Source organism: Aythya fuligula, chromosome 5 (genome assembly GCF_009819795.1).
Source record: "Aythya fuligula isolate bAytFul2 chromosome 5, bAytFul2.pri, whole genome shotgun sequence".
Classification (NCBI taxonomy): Eukaryota; Metazoa; Chordata; class Aves; order Anseriformes; family Anatidae; genus Aythya; species Aythya fuligula.
This window is the reverse complement of record NC_045563.1, coordinates 63410998-63431598: the sequence shown is the minus strand read 5'-3', so window position 1 is coordinate 63431598 and position 20601 is coordinate 63410998. Positions and strand designations below refer to the sequence as shown.

Here is a 20601-nt window from a genome sequence, read left to right as displayed (position 1 = left end):
ATAAATGGTAGGGTGAGATAATAAGGAAGAAAGAAAACTGCATAATAATCCTCTGTAAGAGTGTGTGTGTGTGTGTGTGTGTGTGTGTAAAAACCTTTCTACAAGTCTATTTCTTGATCTGCTGGGGAGAGACAGATGGGAAGATGATTTTTACTGGTTCTCACCTATGTTTTCTATTAAATAGTACCACAGTAAAATGGAATTTGTTTTATACAGCTATACAATTGAGAATGTCATCTATCATGTGTATGCATATGCTTATGTATATGTAAGATGGTGTGAAGTTTGAAAAATGCTGGATCTCTCTTTTCTCCTGCAAAGTTCAGTACTACTTGTATGATGATCCTTAATTGTTTTAATAAAACTGAAAATATGTTCCGTGACCTGCCACCCAAATACTCTCTTTAAAACATTTAAAGTTTGTTCATATTGAATAACCTAAAATGTTAAAAAGCAGAGAGATACCAAACATTCTTCTGAGATGTGTATATTTCTTCAAGAAGGCAACCTAGGAATTCAGCTCAATACTATCCTATGGCAACAGTATTTTAGTCCTGGCTGTGGTCTTAGCATGTATGTGCAATGGGAGAATGAAAAACACTTTTTCCATATTTTATTCTCTCTGCTGTAATATCCCTTCCTTCAGCAATGCTAAATACTCACAATGGGTATAAAGATAATTATCCTCTGACTTTCTAAATATCAGTTTATTTCAAAAATGGAACCTGCTTCTACCGTTCTCTGGAACGTACCGTTTAGAACTGGATATCAAGGTCACACAAACCATTCACCTAATCCATTGTGGTTGAAAACATCTTTAATACCCATCTACAAGAGTTGGGCCCTCAGCCTCTTTGGGTCCAGAGGCTGTAAACCACTGCTATTACCTCTCCTCTGAATGCACCTAATCCTTTTTTGAACTCACCCACATGCTCTTCTTTTTACAACTTCCTGTGGTAACAAATTCAATTATATAATTACTCACTGTATGAAAGTGCTTCTTTTGTCTTTAAACGACTGCCTGGTATCTGCTTTGGGCATCCTCTTTTTGTACTGTGAGGAATTGTGAGCAAATAATTAATTGGTTATCTTTTAAAAAGTTCATGGCTTTTTTTTTTTAAATTTCTAACCTGTTTCTACTCAAGAGTATCGCTTTTTCAGGTTTAAGAGCTCAGGACTATTTTTGCATAGAAACCATTTGCAATTTCTGTTGTTCTTTTCGCTATGTACCCTTTGTATTTTTCTTGCATTCTTTTTGAGATGTGACTAGAACTGTTGAAGATTTGGACTTAGTACAATCATATTCCATTTTGTTCTCAATTCTTTCCTACTAATTCTTAATATTTTTGTGTTTTTGGCTGATGCTGAATGCTGTTTTCAGAGAAGTATCCAAAATGACTCAGATTTTTTTCCTGACTGGTAAAATGTAACAATGGGCTCTGATTTAGCTAGGTATATTTTAAGTTTATTTTTTCCATATGTGTTGATTTACAGTTTTTCAGCAGTGTCCATTTTATAATTTTCAGTTACTCGATATCTTATTACTCACCTTGGCTGGCTTTAGACCTGATTATCCCATCTCACCTTTCATCAGCTGTTGTTGTACATACCTTCTTTTCCAGATCCTTCATGATGATGTTGAACACCACAATCCCTACGGGATTGTCCTCTCTGCACCAGAAAGACAGACCTGTAACTCCTACCCCTTAACTTCTTCCTTAATCTGAGAGGTCTTTTTTCTTGTCCTGTGAGTTTTCTTTCCTTCAGATATCTGGTAAAGCGTCTTTTCAAAAACTTCTCTTGGAAAATATGTATGGCCTGTGTTAAAATGCTTGTTGTCTTCTGTAAAGAAATTTAATGAAACAGCAAAGTCCTGTACAGGCCTGTCTATGTCATTCTTATAGCTACATCTATTCAATAATAACACGTGAAGATCATAACTGTCCTACAGAAGAAATTAAAATAAGCAACTAGAACCAAAGTCTTAGATGATAATAAAATTAAAAGCAATCAGTCCTCAACTGAGATATGTTTCATTTTGGCAGAATACTAAAGCACTTCAAGGTCAATCTCAAGGAGGTGTTTGGACAGAATGAGCATCCTTTCTTGTTTATTCTATTTGCTTTCATCTCAGTCTCTTTAAGATTTTTATTTGCCTTCAATACCTCAGGTAGTTAATGTGCAGTGTCTTGTTTCCATCTGTGCTGGAATGCTGTTCGGAGGCATTCTAATACCCTAAAACTTTGTTTAATAACATAACTTCTGAAGCAATGGTATTTCAGCATTTCTTCTGTTTTAAATTTCTTAGCGATATAGTTCTATGGTACTGTTAAACTTCAGTGACTTGCTATATCCTTAAAGCACATTTTCTAAATAGCCATTTTCCCCTGTTCTATATCTTTTGTTTCATAATATATTAGGTGATTGAATCTTTCTGTAACATTCTACAACTGTTTTAAGGTTAAGATATAAAGTAGCCCTCATTCCATTACCTCAGCATAACTTTAAACATTTAGCTTATTTAATAGGAAAAGAGTAAAAAAAATAAAAAAATAAAATGGGAAGACAGTAAATGTTAATGTATACAGACTATAGACTTATGAGTTATCTATAAGCAGGTAAATAATATATTTAGTTTCTTCTGATTTTATATAAAATTATAATTGGACATCTATCACAGTTTCTTAAGACAGTAGTGACAATAGAAATACTAAATTTGAGTATAGCTGATAAAGCACTAAGAGTGACTGGTTCTGTTAAGTTCAGATAAATATCAAGATGTGATTATTGCTTTTCCCCCTTATTGCCACTCTGAGCCTCTACCAGACGTTATCAAACGTCTAACAGCTACAATGAATCAGGAAATGTCATGCAACCCCAGCTTGAGATAAACTGCAGGTTGTGAACTGAGAAGAATGAGAGGCAAATACATACCTTATCTACTTACTCTTACTGTAGAGGTAGTACACTTTGGAGGAGACACAGAGGATGATGACTAGAGTGGAATCTTACATTTCAATGGCAAATCTTGACACAAGATATGTTCTGCTTTCCTTTTCAAGTCTCTTCCATAAGTAACTCTGCTCCCTTTATCCCTTCCTCACTTCCCCCGTTTTTCATTTTAGGTTTTGAGGCCAAAGTTTTATTTATATATATATATATATATGTTTCATAAAGATATAAGCCCAGAAGTCTGTCACTCTCCCTGTAGAAGTAATTCTCTGTTTTAAGCTCGTCTCTTCACTAGGGGCTTCTTGTGCCCAACACTTTTATATATATATATATATATATATATATATAAATTAAAAATTTAAATAATAAAAATTTAATTTAATTTAAATAAAAAATATATTATATATAAATTATTTTTTAATAAATAATATTAATAAATAAGTGTGTTTTTTTTTAGATGTTGATGAGATGAGATTACGCATAAAACTGGTACATTGTTTTTGGATCTACTCCTGGATGTAATCAGTAAAGGAATGCTGTTGGCTGAATAATATTATCAGGGAAAGATTTTGACAAATTGGAAATAAACATTTTGCTGCATTCAGTTTATGCTGTTTCAGAAGAGCAGAGCTATTGTTTGGCTCAAAGCTTTGCTCTGAACTGTATAATTACCCAAAAAATGTGGCTTTTTGTTACAGTGCATGACAGTCAATCCATAAAAATTCCTTTCTTGTTCTGATAGCTTTGACCTTTTCTAGCTTTCCTAGTTCTGTTTTTTGGAGGATAATCTTTGAAAACTGCAAGAATAAGGTTAGCAAACAATCTGTCTTTACAGCCTTAGAGTTTTGTATTTGGTAGCTTTCTAAGGACAAGAAAAAGTTGTGTCTTTCCTACTAGGCTTTCCAGTATATACAAGCCAATCAAGATTTTTTCCAAATTACCACAAATTACTATGCTCCTGAATATAAAACTTCAGCCAATAACCAAAATGGGCCTCGCTTTCTTCCATGTGAGTACCTGTAAATCCTGCTGAGATGGATTTAAAAGCAGGAGGAATTACGTACTTTGCTTGTTTAAATCTCGTTTTAGGAGCTTAGCTTTGAGGCTGCACATCTGAAAATGCTGATTTCAGCATAGTCCATGTCTGGTGTACTTCTGTGTTTCCTTAAAGTGAGGTAAGCAGCAGTAGATGGTTAAATTCTTAGAGTCCTGCAAGTTAGTATCTTGAGAGAAAAGCAATGTAGGAAGATTAAGTTGCTATTGGAGTGGATAGTCGATAGGAGTCCTCTATTTTTGAGGACACTCGTGAAATAAAGCCTTGTTATCATGGCTTTTTTTGCATTACAGTGTTTTCCTGATCCTGGAATTCTGTAGACAAGGACTTTATATGATCAATATAGGGGAAAGTCAAGTCAAGAATCTCTTACTTTTGTATTAGTAACGATCTGTCTTCCCTTGTTTTGGATTCTGATAAAGCCTAAGAGCAGAGCTTTGAAAACAGGAAATATGAGCTTGCTTTTCCTTTCTCTTGGACAGCTGTCATTTTTCTGACCATCCTTACAGCAAGTCAGCAAATGTCATCTTTGTTCTTTCAGAACTGATACATGCTTTCTCCCCTTTTCCCCACATTAAAATAAAGAGCTTAGTGTGTTTTGTTTATTTGTTTGTTTGTTTTTCCCTCCTGAAGCTACCTCATTTGAAAATAATGATAAAGCAAGGGCAAGTTGTTTCTTCTGCAGTTTTGGCTGTGGCTGCTAGACTGCAGCCACTGGGAAGTGTCCTTCTGGTAGACTCTGTTTCTTGACTGTACTATGTATAGTTCAGACCAAGGAAATGAATTTGACATCTAAGAGCAGGAGAGAATCAGAGCACTTTGCTCCTCGAGCTAGAGATGACCTGAGAGAGCCTTGCAAGTACTTCCTGAGATTAGGTCTCCCTCCTGGAACATCGATAATTTCAGACTGGGGACAAGTAGGCAGAATCCTACTTCTTTTAAGTTATCAGTTGAAGTACCTTTGTAGTTGTGATGCCAGTATAATGCATCTCTCTATCAAAAGTTCAAATTAAAAGATGCAGGGCAGTTGAATCCTTATTTCAAGGACATGTTTGCGTTGGGAGTTTGTTCAGATTTCTGATCTGAATCAGAACATGCTCCAAAGTACAGAAAGCCATAATGGAGGTTGCTTGCAGGAGAAGAATGCAAAGGAATATTTTATTTTATAAGACATAAGAACAACTGTGTCATGAGCATCCCTAATGTAACAGTTTCTATGCTAACAGTACTTACGCATGATGTGTGGAGTTTGGATAATGTATTTTACCTCAGTCTCAATTACCACATCATCCTGTCTGATGGAATACCTGTGCAGCCTTTAAATTATTAAATCAAATACTCTTCACTGGTTTCACCCATAAGTTCATAACTGACAATTTAGCATAATTAGCTGAAGAGGGAATACTTGATGGATCAGATACAAATAAGTTCCTCATCTGAGATTCATTCAGACCACAGCTAATTTAGTTAGTAGAATGCACATTGAATTTCTTTGCTAAATTTAGCAGTATCAGGGGGGCCTTTCTCACTTTAGATATGGTGAGTCTTTATTTTTAAATCTCAGCATTGTGTTCATTTAAAAAAAGAACTTTGTCTGAACTACTGAAAGTCTGACTTCATGTGGTACGTAAGTTGAATGGTCCTCTTCACAGCACACCTTTTAAAAACCAAAGTTAAATTAAAAAAAAAAAAAAAAAAGGATTTGTAAGAACTTCGTAGTGTGAAAACGATGCTGTATGAATACATCTGAAAGGTACTTTTCAGCATATTTTTATTATGGTCCCAGAATAATATTTTCAGTAACAATAACACAACCCACAGAAAGCAGTGGATGATTCAGCACTATAACAGAAACGTCTTCTGCAAAAGATGCTTGCAAAACCTTGTATTGCTTCAATGTATCCTTTGAGCAAGAATATGACTTTTGGCATGGGTTTTGCATTGATTTTTTTCCCTCTTTGGATAATCCTGAAATGAATTATCATGCTTTGTCCACCTACTTTTTTTTACTATGTCCTATTTCTGAAGCTTGATACTTATATAAGAAATTAGCATAGCTGTTAGCTTTCAAACTGTTTATATTCCCAGCAAGAGCAACTGACAGTCTGCATTACAAAACTGGTGTGTTATGGCTTATTCAGCCATCTAGATCTTATGTTAGCAGGAGTGAAGGGGTAAGGGTTTTCGTTTTGTTTTTCTGACCTAATACATCATGGATACATCATCCCTGTATCTAGTTTGAGACGTTAAAGTATAGACGACTGTGCTGTTGAATGAGTGGAAAAAGTGACTGGATCATTAGGTTCAAATAATACAGTTCATACTCTGCCTGGCACTACAGGTGAACGTGCTTGAGGGTCTGTCCTTTTTGTTAGGCATGGATGTCAAAGAGAAACACACTCCCAAGAGATTTATTTTACCACAACTTATTTTGACCCCCCCAGGATGTTGTTAAACTTGAGCATAATTAGGGAGAGCCACTAAAATAGTCAGTAGGTACACATCCTGTGAGGAGAGTCTTATGGAACAAACTGAGATTGCTTAGCCTGAAAAAGAAACTACTTAAGCAGGGTCTAACAGCAGTCTTGCAGTATGTAAGATGTTAATGAAAACACGGACTCGCAAACTTTACTGAAGTGTATGGCAGGAGAATAAGAAGCAATGGTAATCAAGTATGACAAAGGAAGTTCCAGTTTTACATAAGGAGAGAGGGAGGAATCACTGGGGAGATAATTATACACTGGATCAGGTCTCAGAAATTCTGCAGCTTGCCTTTGGAAGTTTGCAACTTCCCATTGGACCAAGTCCAAAGCAATAAAACAAGTGTCAAGCCTGCTTCAAGGAGAGTTCTTTGATTCTGGAAATTGATCCTCCAGTCTGACCACAGTGATATATAAGCGTGGTCAAGTAAACAGCATTTAGTCTGCAAAATAACAGCTTATTTGAATAAGATGATCCTATAGTTACTTATTTCCTGGTGTAAAGCAATGTTTTAAAAACTCTCTGAAATTGGTTTCTTTTTTTTTTTTTTCTCATAAGCAAGAAAGAAACATATCCATGCTCTTTTGGATATGTTGATTTTTTGTAATTGCAAACAATAGTATTTGTGTATCACTACAGTAAGCAACCAGGAATCTGATTTTGTGCTGGAAGCATAAATAATATGCTTAAAATAAAACACTTTTTTTTTCTTTGCTTCTTTGCCACTTATCTATGCAAGATGGAGAACTTTAGTATAATCTCCTTGCTTGAAAGACTGCAATTGCCTTTTAAAAGCACTGTTTATTGTTAGTTTGTTCAACAAAGTATGTCCCCGGGGATTGCCATTTCTAATTGGGAAAGAAAGAATTTTGTTAAATTTCTTCATTTGGAAAATGTTTTGCTTGACTAGCAACAAGACTCGTGGGTCACTAAGTAATGGTGTTCTGCCCTAATTATTTTTTAACTTACTTATGTATCTGAGTTAGGTCTTTGATAGTAACTTTCTTCAAATTATAAAAAGTAGATATCCAGTTATGCTGGAAAACAGAATATTTTGCAGAATGCTTATATTTTCAAATACATTTTTTATATATTACTTGATGTGTCAACCTTTAGATTTAGAAGAAGAAGAAAACAAACACACACAGCAGCAAATTTGTTTTCCTTTTACATTAACTAAGAATATAGTCAAATGCCAATTAGAGAGAATTTCAGCTCAGGTTCCCAACTCAGCCTACATCACAGACAAAAATAAATGTGTAACTAGAATGTGATGTATAATACATGCAGTCTAAACAGTAGCAATTATCTAGGTTTCTCCACATCTTTGAGAGGCGATAGAAGAAAAAGAAATCCAAATGACTGTTACTGACTTCATGATGCTTATTTATGCAAAACTATGTTTGTCTATAATATTATCTGCTGGTATTATTTAAATACTGTCACTAGCAATTTCCATTGGGCTCTTTATCAATGTACAGTTCCTGCATTAGATAATTATTTCAGGACCACAGGACCAAGATTGATGCTACCTCCTAAACAAACTATCATGTTTCTTAAAAATAGTAGGTTATTTAGGAGGAGGAAGAGACCAAAATCTTTTGTCACATGTCATTTTCAGTTCTTCTGGATTTTATCTTATTTTAAGGTCACTACCTTCTATGTTGTAACATGATAGGAAATACCTGGAGGAAAAACTTAGCTCTGGATTCCTTTTGAACCCTCCTGAATGACACTTAATGTACTATTCTCCCACTCTTCTTCACACTTTCTTGTATGCTGTTTTTTATGCTTAGAAATCCTTATTCCCCATGCCAAATAACCACCCACTCCATATTCACAATCTTCCTGTAAACTGCATTTCCTTCAAGGCTATCAAAAAAAATCTGCAGTTAAGAAACATATCAACTCTGCCTTGTAATCTGACAGTCTTCTGATCACCAGATTTGCTACTGCAGGCTGAATTCTTTAACTGTGAATAAATCAGGGCCTAGTTTTTTTCCTAGTATCACATGTGCTATCTTATTCATCAAATGTATATATTAAAGTACCCCAACGTTCAGCCCAGCTGGTTTTTTAGAAGCCATCTGCCTGAACTCTGTTGTTTGTTGTCTTGTCAGTCTAGCTGAAAGCCCACTGATGATTGAAGAGAAGAAAAGAGGTCACTAAGAAGTAGGATGAGGTAAAAAAAAAAAAATGTTTGTAAGTTAACAGAATGTGTGGAAACGTGTATTTCTAAATTACAGTGTGTGTGTGTGTGTGTGTCGGGGGGGTGGGGTGGTTGTGGTTTTTTATATATATATATTTTTTTCCATTTTCATAAAACAAGGGAAAGAATTGTTGCAATGATAAAAAAACAAATACTGATGGGAGTGATCAGTTGACATTTAAAATGCAGGAGGCCTATCTGAAAGTTTCAGGATGATATCATCTGTTCGGCAGTTCTGACTATTTCAAGACCTAAGCTGGCACTGGACATACATGTGCACTGTTATTCATATGTAGCAAAGGGCTGTTAAATGATTTTGAAAGACAGATTTCTGTGAGGTAAATGATCTACCATGATGAAAATCATAAATTGCTATCTGGTTCATTGTTGGACATCTTTTTTCTGGATAAGGATTTGAGTTTAAACCTTTAGTAAGGTCAGTGAAATAAAGGTAGTTTTCACCCGTATTTGAAAGACTGAACCATGTGCCTTGATATTCATTTTCATATCTTCCATTTTCTGAAGAAAAGTACTTGCAAGAGAAATAAACCTAAGCATTGACTGCTAACAAAAGAACAATAATGTAATTGTTGCTAAAACAAAGCCGACAGATAATATTTCACAGCCAAAAAAAAATGCAGTTTTCAGATACAGTTGCAATCTTTTAATAAGTCTTAACTTTGTGTTTAATTATGTTAAAAATAATTATCTGTGTGTGAAATCCTAATGTCTACTTGATTTTTTCTTTTAAAGTATCATGGAAAAGCCTAAAACTGAGACCAAAATGGATCCTACTGGAATTAAGTACATAACTCCCAGAAAACATAGTACTTTAATCTGTTGGAGTTAGTTACTGAGTTTCTTGTTATGCTGATGTAAAATCTTGCATGCACAACCAAATACGTGCTTGCTGTATTTTTCTTACACTTCTATTAGTTTCTTTCTTGGTTATATTATCACAGAATCATAGAATGGCTTGAGCTGGAAGGGACCTAGAAGATCACCTAGTTCCAACCACATGCCATGGGCAGCTTGGAACTCCCACCAGACCAGGGCCCCAGGGCCCCATTCAACCTGGCCTTGAATACTACCATGGATGGGGCATCCACAGCTTCTCTCTAGGCAACCTGTTCCACTGCTTCACCATCCTCTGAGTGAAGAATTTCTTCCTTATATCTGATATAAATCTACCATCTTTTAGTTTAAAGTCATTGCTCCTTGTCCTGTCAGTACACTACCTGATGAAGAGTCCCTCTCTATCTTTCTTGCATGTCCCCGTTAGGTACTGAAAGACTTCTGTAAGGTCTCCCTGGATCCTTCTCTTCTCTAGGGTGAACAACTCTAGCTCACTCTTAGCTTGTCTGTATTAGAGAGGTGCTCCAGCTCTCTCTTTGTTTTTGTAGCCTTCCTCTGGATTTACTATAACAGCTCCATGTTCTTAAGCTGGGGGCCCCAGAGCTGAATGCAGCACTCCAGGTGGGGTCTCACAAGAGCAGAGTAGAGGGGGAGAATCACCTGCCTTGACCTGCAGATAATTCTTTTTATGCATGCCAGGGAATGGATGGCTTTCTGGGCTGCAAGTGCACATTGCTGGTTCATCCTGAGATTGTCATCAACCAACACCCTTAAGCCCTCCTCCTCAGGGCCACTCTCACTCCATTCTCTGCCCAGCCTGTATGTGTGCTTGGGATTGCCCCAGCCCATGTGCAGGACCTTGCACTCGGCCTTGTTGAATTTTGTAAGGTTTATTGTTGTGACAAAATTATTCATGTTTATCCCCTTCCTCTTAGGTTGCAATCTGGAAGCATTATAATTGTCTAGAATAATTAAGTTGCATTAAGTTGTTGGAAGATTCTTCTCGGTACTTCTCAAAATGAAAGTAGATGCCTTGAATTCATGTAGTAGTTGCATACACGTTGCTTGCAAAAGTATCATTCTGTATAGCGGTAAACCCTATTTTATTTATCTTCCAGGTTGCACCTTGTATAACTGTATGGATATTATTGTAGGAGGAACTCAAATCACTACCATCATTACAGAGATACCTTATATTAGTCCTGGGGCTATGACCATGTGTTTTAGTAAACAATAACTAAAATGCCATCTTAATATATTGCAAAATAGGTATTAAATTTATGAGATACCAACTTCTTAACATAATAAATAGATGCAGTAGAAAGCCATTTTTTATATGTTGTGGATAATAAGGAAAGTATCTTCTAATTTCCATGTAGTATGTGTTGTCACGTAAAAATGTAAATGAGTCAACTTTAGCTGTTTTTTCTTTTCCAGTGGATGTTCATATTGTACAAAAACTTTGAAGTGCCAGTGCAAAATCTTAAAGGTTTTCTCTTACGACGTTCTGAAACGGTTGTTACGTTGTTTTTTCTTGGGTTTCAAATACGGAAACTGCTTATGTATGCCAACAAACTGTGTATCTTAAATGCTGTAACAATGCTTTGTGCTTGAGAAGGTTCCCCTGTAATACAAACATAAGAAAAATACTCTGGTTTCATCACACTTTGAATATAGGGGCAAAACATGATTCAAAATGCTGTATTAATTCTGTATGCTTTTACAGCTGTATAAAAGGAATGCAAAAAATATACCTTTCTAATATGGTAACATTTTACAACCACTTTGCAATACAACAAAGAGAAAAGTTACAAAAAGCAGCTCACAGTTGTCCGGTTCATCTGTGTTCATGAGTATGTTACTCCCATTGTTGGCAAATAACAGTTGCTTCACTTGACTGGAGGCAGCATAAGCTCAATAAATATTAATAAAAGTGCTTTCTTAACTGTTAATTTCTGCTTTTTTTTTTTTTTTCCTCTTCTATATCCTTGTGATGTGACAGAGCATTTGAGGTCATCTGCCAAGCTATCAGTGGAGATGGAGTAAAGCACCTTTAAGCCTTTGCTAACACGGTGCTCAGCTGTGACTCAGAGGGTAAGTTAGCTGATCATACTTAGCTTTCGCTGCTGTGGTAAAATGAGCTGTAGAGAGAACACACTGAAAGCCAAGGGCCTCTAAATACTTTTCCCTTTTATGGAATAGAGCTCCCAGATCACCATTTCCTGGAGATTGTACTCTAAGCCTACACAATGGTAAAAGTAAGTTCTCTGCATTCACTGATCTATATCTGACTACAAATTTGAGCTCAGGATCATTTTTTTCCTAACTATTTTAAGCAGTAAGTTTACAGTAACAGACAAATGTTAAGAAGCACCCCATCCTCTCTCTTTTTTTTCCCTTTCTTCCTTTAAGTGTTTTATCTTAATGTGGGAATAAGTAGAATCTGGTGAACAGCATAGGTATTTTGTTCTTTTTTAACTCATTTTGTAGGTGCAGGAGGCTTGTGCAGACTAATGTTCTAGAACTTCACCCATGTCTCTTCTTCTTGTGACATGTGAGTTAATAATCTCTACAAGTATTCAATTTTGGAAAGGTAATTTTGAAGGTCTTGCAATTTCAAGAGTTGTTCTTGGAATCATTTACTCTGATAAAAATACTGCAATAATCTCATGACAGTCTTGGATAAGACAGAGCTAGTTCAGACAGAGCTTGTTCAATGCCTAGCAAAAGATGAATCTTGCAGTAGTGTTAGTGACTTGGATACTAACATGTTCTTGTGCACCTTGACCATTTTTAAGGTGCAGTTATATTTTGGTATCTATCCTTTCAATACCATAAGGAATAATTATTCTGTGTGTTTTAGTTAGCATTTCACCGTATTGCATGTATTGTTAACAGATCACTTTCTTCTTTGGCTGAAATATATTTATGCTTGTAGGAGATAAAGCTGGTGAAGTTAATGGCAGCATGACTCCAAAAGCTGTTCAGCTGGCCAAATGAACCAGGCTTAGTACCAGGATCGTTACACTCTCTGTGCTTTGGGTTAGGCTTCAATGGCTTCAATAAGTTGTTAAGATGTTTTTGTAGGTAGAGATGCTGAATTTCTACAGCTTCCAAGGCTGTATTCCTTTCTAATGTTCTAATGAAAAAGGGAAAAATGTATCTCTAATAAATTCTTCACAGACATTTCTTTCTTCTTTTTTTTTTCTACATCTGTGAGATGCAGATAGGCTCCTCTAGTTCTTGGCAGTGTTCTGATTAAGCCCTCTTTTTCTATATGTTTTGATTCTCCCTGACACATACTGGGGCTAATTTTCATTACCTGATCAAATAGGCATAAGGTCACTTCAACAAAAAGATGGAAGAAGACCATTGCTTCACTAGTATTTTATGGTTCCATCATATCTAAACCTTCCCATTTCCTACTAGTATCAGAAATCAGTAGTTAAGACATAAAATGGGAGAACTCCTTGCACAGCGTGAAGAAAGAAGTTTGCTCCACTGGTTCTATGCATTTGCATTTATAAGATGTGATGTTTTCTGTTTAGTAAGCACAAAGTCTTTAAGGGATTTGGTCTTCTGGTTTTAAGAACACTGCACAGCTTAAAAATCATGATTCAGAAATTCTGATTGATATAGTCTATGAATTAAACTATATGTTTACATATTTTGTTGAAACAGCAAAAGCAGTAGCCCTTATTTCCGCACCCAAGCAGGTCATCAAGGTGTGCAGATGCTCTTTTTGTTTGAAGAAATTTCAGAATATGAATAAACATATGCAACCTTTTTGTTTTTACAGTTCTCAGAACCAGAGCTTTCTGGAGAGGTATTAGAGAAAAAAAAAAAAGTTCAGAAGAACAAATATTCCCACTTATCAGCCCCACAAAGACTTGGAACTTCTTCCTTTCTTTATGATAGCTTTTTAAGGAAGTCCGAGTAAGGTTCTAATTGTGTCAGAAAGTGGCTGAACTCAGTTGACTCCAAATCTGGGAGTTGTTAATGTGGTGTGAATTCATCTTTCTACCCTTCATTCTCACTTGGCTGTACTTTCTATGCTGCATCTCTAAAACAACACAGCTTGAGATTTTTCTCTTTCTATTTTTAGGTAAGCCTGTTGACTTCTTTATCTTTTAAATTTTTCTCTGCCTTTTAAATCTGAAAAATGAACTGAAACTTCATGTGCTTAATAGCTCTTTCTTGTATCAGTATGACTTGCGTTACTTTTATTTTTGTTGAAGTGTACTAGGAACTCATCTAAGACAAAAAATCAGTTTGATGCCTAAACTTTTATAGCTCTGCACAGGACTCTGGAACTTTTGGCCATGGCTTAAAACATTCCTGATTATTCAGGCCCAGCATTCTGTTGAATTGAGCCTATCAGAACCATTATAAATTCATAATGAAAATGCTAACAGAGCTTGGATAAATAGCCAAATTAATCTCTCTTTTTTTTTTTTTTTTTTCTTTTCTTAGAATGAGTTCTTGCAAATACAAAAAGTTGGTTAGGATGACAGCATCAGAGATGAACAGCAAGTCCATGTCGTTTTTTCATTTCTGTGCCTCTGTCTGATCTTTACTGTGCTTTTGAAAAAAAATACCATTATTCCATTGAAGTCCTTTTTAATGTGTTTAGTGTGTTTTTAATAGTTGGTGACTATTGTTTGGTACAAAAATACTTAACTGCTGAAATAGAGGTTTAACACAACTGCTATCTGCTTGATCTCTGTGGGTTTATTAAAATGTCATCTCAAATGTCTGTTTTCCGTGATATTACGGACTTTAAAGATTTTAACATGTTTATTAAGGAAAAATATTTTTTATTCATGGAAAACTTTTATTTGGTTGCTTTTATTTGGAGTTAGAGGTGGGTAAAATTGTGATACAAAATGAGCTTTCACTTATTGCAGTAGAACTAAAAATTAACCTGTAACAGGTTCTACAAAAGCTTGAAATTTGCTCTTACAGTGATTAGCATATCTCACTCCAGGAAATAAATATACTGTTTGGAGACAGTGGGGAAAAAAAAAGAAAATAGTCATCTCTGCATTGGTCTTCATAATGACATAATTTGTGTTGCATCTTTTCCAGTCTTTACCAAAGGACTTTGATGGAATAATGGTATTTTTTTCAAAAGCACAGTAATGCTTGTGTACAGATGTTTTTTTCAGTGTATTAGTTCTACATGAAATTTCAGATGAAGTGGACTTGTATCTGATTCTTCTAGCAAAAGAGAAAATGGACTTTTCAATAGAATGTGAAATAAATCTTGTAAATCCATAGGTCTTAGCTACTTCTGTAGTCTAAAGTTTTCACACATTATGTAGGTTTAACAAGTTCTGTGAAGGCTGAGATGAGGAACTTGTCGCTAGTGAGGCTGCTTCAGTATTTCCTGTGACTGTCTTCTGCTGATTTAAAATAAAAATATATATGCACTGTCTGTTTATATGTATAAATACATAGTATTTTGACAATTATATATATATTTTTAAATTTTAATTTAATATTAAAGAACTTATTGTTTTATTCTAAAAATGTTCCCTGCCCTTCCCTGAAATGGATAGGAAAACTGTAGAAAATTAATTTTAGTTTGTCAAATTCCTTGAACTTTAAATCATCTTACCATCACCACTCTTTTGCTCCATCCATCTTAATCTCTAAAAGAATAAAAGGGTAATGATGAAATTAGTCATTCATCAATTTTGGGAGATGATGAGGTTTTAGACATTGAACCTCTGTTGAATGTGTATATTCAGCTCCTTGACCTACTACTGAAGTTGTTGCTACATGAAAGTTTCAATGTAGAGCTCCATTCTATACACAGCTGCAAATTAACTGTTAAAGGAGTATAGTTGACAGTGCAGTCGGTTACTATATACCCAACTGTCTCTGATAACGGCCTCTCTCTCACTTGTAGGCGCCACCAAGGAATCGAATGATTTATTTATGAGGACTGTTCCTTAACTGACGGTAGGTGTCAGAGTAAGTCTTGTAATACACTGCAGCTAAAAGGATTTAACACCGCTGATTTCTCTACTTCAGACTATTTTGCATGCTTTAATGCTTACAATATCCTCGTGAAGGCAGTAGCTAAAGTTGATACTAACAACAATAATTTTCTCAGCTAGTAGACAGTGATTTTTTTTCCCTGTTCAGGCATTACTGGTATTTTGCTTCAAAAGCGTACTGCACAGTGCTTATGCAGATGTACACCAAGAATCTCTTTTTAAAGTGTTGAAAAGTTAACATGCTCAGATAAAGAGTGCCACCATCTGGGTTGCCAGTTTTACTCCTAGAGCTTTTCCTTTCTTTGAGATCTGAGATTATACTCTGTAGCACTAGAACTTTGTTGGTTACTAAAAGGCATATTAGAGATATCCAGGATGCTGCGTCCTTGGAGGATCTTTAGAGAGGGTAGTTTAATCATAGCCAACACAGTCACAGTAGAAAAATACTAATAATCTGTGAAATGGAGGGGAGGGGTAGGAATAGCAATAAGCATGCATTTACTAAATTATACTTGACCTTGAAAGCTTTAGTTAATAAAACTCAAGACAATGCTTTTACTTTTAAACCTTGATACTGTTTGTTATCGTAAAGCGATCTTTGTATTAGAGCATATATTTTTAAATTGATTTGACTTGTATTTTTGGCATCTAACACAGCCAGTGGATCACAAGGCCTCTCAGTGCTTATGCCTTCAGGCTAACTTGAAACAGTCTTACTCTCTGCAGCGTGTGGTTGTGTTAGTCCACGTTGTGGTTCAACGTACTTCGCACCATCCACCATGCCAACCCTACCTGAGGACAAGGATCAACCAAAGGTGGCACAACACAACAGTTCTCCACCTGCCAAGGTAAGAACTCTTACAAATATATTTTTCTGATACTTGTTTTGGAAACCGGAGGCTGAAACTGTTAGTTTGTATACATTTAGGATTTTGTAAAATAACATCTAGTGCCTTGCTGTGTATTGGTGGGTTTTGATTAACTGATGAAGCTATGAATGATCTTTCAGTTGCTCTCTCAAAATTTTGTAAGTATTTTATAGATTAAGGAATGGAAATTGTATTGATGTTATTCCAGAAAACTTTAATCTTTGAGAAAAGAACTTAGATTCCTACTTCGCAGCAGACTTGAAACATGTAGTGTTGCTTTTACAGATGTCTGAGATGATATCCAATTTGCGTGTGTGTAAAAGAAGGAAGTCTGATTTTTGGTCTGTACTCAGTGCTATATTTGCCAGAGTAGTAGCTGAACATATACTGAAACTATACCAAGTGCACATGGGTCCTCCCTAGAGACCTTCATCACTTCGCTAACCCAATTTATTGTAAATATAAGTTTTAACATGTTTTTGCAGATAAATTTAAAAACTATTAAGTGATGATGGTTTTGCCTTTTAAATAGTTTATATCACTGATAAAAAGTAGTTTTATGTTCTAACATTTTATCTGTTGTTGTTTCTAATAAATTGTTAGCTTAGCTGAAGTAAAGAACTACCAACTCACAGGTTACCCAAATCATCCTGTTTGATGCAAAAAAGGAGGAGAGGATTTACAGTCTGGCACATCCTCAATTAAAAATGTATCACTTACTGGATTTGAGGACACAGTATTCTACACTTTAGGTGAAAACATCCGCTACTTCAGCATCATTGGAAAATATTGTCAGCAGTGAACTCTACATTAATTTGTCATGCATTCCATCCAAATTGCCATCGTGTTGAGTGTTAGTTTCCTGGCTTGAGATAAACACCATAGATGCATGCAACTTTATCAGACTTTTAGCTGAGAAGAAACTAAAAAGTCAAAAAGTTGGTTTGTTTATTTGATTTTCATTTTATTTTTTTTTTTAATTTTTATTTTTGCTTTGTTTTTAACTCTCCCACATTAAGAGTATTTGAGAGTACCAAAGACTTGCTAGATAAAATGCACCCACTAGTGGAGGGCTGGGGGGCTTGGGGGCTTGGGGGGGGGGGAAGCTAGCAGACATCAAAGACTCTTCCTCATTTTGTTGCAGCAAAGAACACTTCTGAAAAAAAATGAAAACAAACCATACATTGTGCATAGTTTCTTGTCTATTTCGAGTATCTTTTTATTTGGTGGAAGAGCAGGGCTGTATTTCTGAAATTCATTTTCAGAAAGCAGATCTTGTTTTCCATTTCAGTTTTTCTTACAGCAGCCTCTGTTGCTGAGGAAAATAGTTATGAAGTTCCCTTTAACACCAGTGTGAGACCAGTTAGCCTAATTCAAAGCACTTAAACCCCTTGTTTGGAATGTCATTTGAATTAAGAGCGTTTAGTTGAACTCTGTGTGCTGTCCAGTTAAACATACTGGAAGTACTGAACATTTTAAAAGTGTTCTATAAAAAATAGTTTATCCCAGCATAAATAAATAATAATATAAAAAAAAAACCTCAGGTGTCGTTTTTAGCCACTTCTGCATTTTAACTTAATTAGATTTGTTTCACATTAAATTAATATGTTTTTGCTGATATCCTTAATAACTGATTTTAGGCTTTTAGCAAAGAAAATTAGATTCTTAAAAGTTAGGTTAAAAGATTTATAGTATCCTACTGTTTGTCCTACACTTCTAGGATTGGTTGTGAGATGCCTTCTTTATCTCTTTTCAAGTGAGAAGTTTTGCCTTTTTCCAGCTTTCTCTTTTTGTTGTATCCTGACCGGTATTTTTCTGTCTATTCCGACTGCTGAGGAAAAACATGTCTAATGCTCATAATATTTTTGGTACACTCATTATTCCATCAGTCAAGAGTCTGCATTTATTCTTTTCTTCTTTCTGTTTAAATTTATGTTCCACTTTCATCAAATCACTGCATGTTACTTGTTCTGAAGATGTCCCGTGCTAATTTTGTCATCTTTTTTTTTTTTTTTTTATCTCTTTTAACTAAATATAGTTACTACAGAATTTTATTACCTTCCTTACAAAGCTCTCAATGCAGCACTTCACTTAAACATATAAAATCAAGGTTATTTAAAACCTCATCTTACTCAAAAAAAACTGCTCTGAGACGTGTTATTTGTCAGAGGCATTTCATGTGAGTTATCTGTTCTGGACCAAATTCATTCTGCCATTCAGTCAAGTCCTTTCATTATTTTCTGAGGATGAGGCCATGTGGCAGAGGATTTGTTTTTCAATGCTTTAAAGAACTCAGGTGGTATACAGGAAAGCTTTATCATCTGACTGTTCTGGCATGGTAGCCCTTGTAGCAGAAGTGCATTTTTTCCATTACTGTTCAAATCCATCCAAATTTGGCTGGATTATAAAACTGTTTAAGCATGTTTTCTGTATGCTTAGCAAGGGCTTGGTAGAGCTTAACAGCCAGAATCTCTGCAGATCCTATCTGCCCTGAGCATCCTTGAGCCTCTTCTACACCATCTTCTAATACGGACAAAATTGCGTGTGTTATCTTCCCAGCCCTGCACAAAACCCCTCCAACAGGACTAGATAGCACAAGATCATCCTTGTAGAGTGTGTGAATGGATTCTTATGTGAAACAGAGGTGGAGTCAATTTTACCCTCCGTTTGTATGGGAGGAAGGCTTGGGACAAAAAGGGAACAGAGACTGATAGCAAGCAGTCACTGGTACTAGGAGGTGAGGCAGCTATTGCAGATGGCTGAAGAACAGTTTTGTCTGGAAGCTAACATGGAGAGGGCATTTATGGACAGGCAATAGGAAGGTAATGGGAAACTTCTGTCTCATCCTTATGCAGATGTACAATGTGCAAAAGTATAAGTTTCCAGTTAGAGCTCCTGTTCCAAGATCTGCATATATCAGTCTGAATGCGCCTTAGGGTATGGTTTTTCTTCATTTCTTTGAAGTCAGCTGGCCTTGAGAAGAGCTTCATGTTCTAGCTCTTATTGCCACTCCATATAAAAAAAGATTTGGACAATAGGAAGTGTGAGTTTCCATCTATGTAAAAGTTGAACTGCTATAGTTGCTGACTGTGATTAGTGTTTTCTATCTGACTTTAACTAGCCTTGCCTATGGTCTTTTCCTTTTTTTTTTTTTTAAAAAAAAAAAAAAAAAAAGACCTGTTTTTAGAGTCTTAAAATGGAATTGAGTGATTTTAAGGCTGGTGTTCTTATGTCATGAAAAACTTGTACTCTTCGGCAGTGAGGAGATTAATATAAACAATGTGCTTGTGTACTCAGCGTGGCAATCACTTGCATTTTTGTCGTTGACAAAATACAAAATAAATAACAAATTGTCATAGACAAAATACATTGATACTTAGTAGCATTTTCAAGAATTCTACTAAAATTGGTTTTAAGTTGTTATAATACAATATTACTTGTGTTTGTATCGCATAATAGATGGTGCTTTTACATTTTTACATTCACAATGTTACAGTAATATTTTTCTTAAATTTAAATGTTCCTATTTTCTTGGCATGTTTCCTCTTCTGCTCTCCTATGATTAAAAATGCGAACTTGTCCAGAAAAGTCACATGAGACTTATGACTATAGAACCGTGTAGCTGTGTGGAATGTATTTATTTATTTACTTTAGTTTTAAAAAATAAATAAGATTGAATTTGCAACCAAACCAAGAACTCTAAATTAGATGTACAATTCAAAACTTTTATTATTTGCATTTGAGAAGAAAAGTTGTGCTATATGCTGCATTATTATACTATTTTCAAAATTCTTCTAGAGTTCTTTGAATTAATCAGAATATATTAATTCAAGGAGAGTAAAAAGTTTCACTTGTTGAAAGGTGTTCTATTGTATCTGATACCCAACAGCTACATGACTACAAATATTTTCTGTATGCATATAATTTCGCTTCAATTTATTACTCTTGGCCACTTGTTTATTGTAATAAACATTATGACTACACTAATTTCTTCACCTGACATCAGATGACTGTAACAAAACTATAAATTGATGGCCTTCATTTTGAAGAATTGAAATTTCTCTGCTCTAAACCTTAGACAATAAAAAGCTGTTATAAAAGCACTAATTTATGCATTTAAAGAATGCATCATGTAATAGTTTAGCTTATCAAGTCAATCTTAATGAATATTATTAA

The 20601-nt window shown here is 35.2% G+C and overlaps 1 protein-coding gene across 4 annotated transcripts in view; it reads left to right on the top strand.

Moving 5' to 3' along the window:
• MRVI1 (murine retrovirus integration site 1 homolog) overlaps positions 1–20601 on the top strand; it is a 65419-nt gene that overhangs the window by 14233 nt on the left and 30585 nt on the right. For 3 of the 4 annotated variants that reach the window (XM_032189266.1, XM_032189269.1, XM_032189265.1), the window contains exons 2-5: positions 11554–11645; positions 12042–12105; positions 15466–15518; positions 16283–16404. In XM_032189266.1, the coding sequence (XP_032045157.1) occupies positions 16336–16404 (69 nt within the window). In that variant the 5' untranslated portion in view covers positions 11554–11645; positions 12042–12105; positions 15466–15518; positions 16283–16335. The remainder of the gene's footprint in view (positions 1–11553; positions 11646–12041; positions 12106–15465; positions 15519–16282; positions 16405–20601) is intronic. The other variant, XM_032189267.1, reaches the window with a different exon arrangement.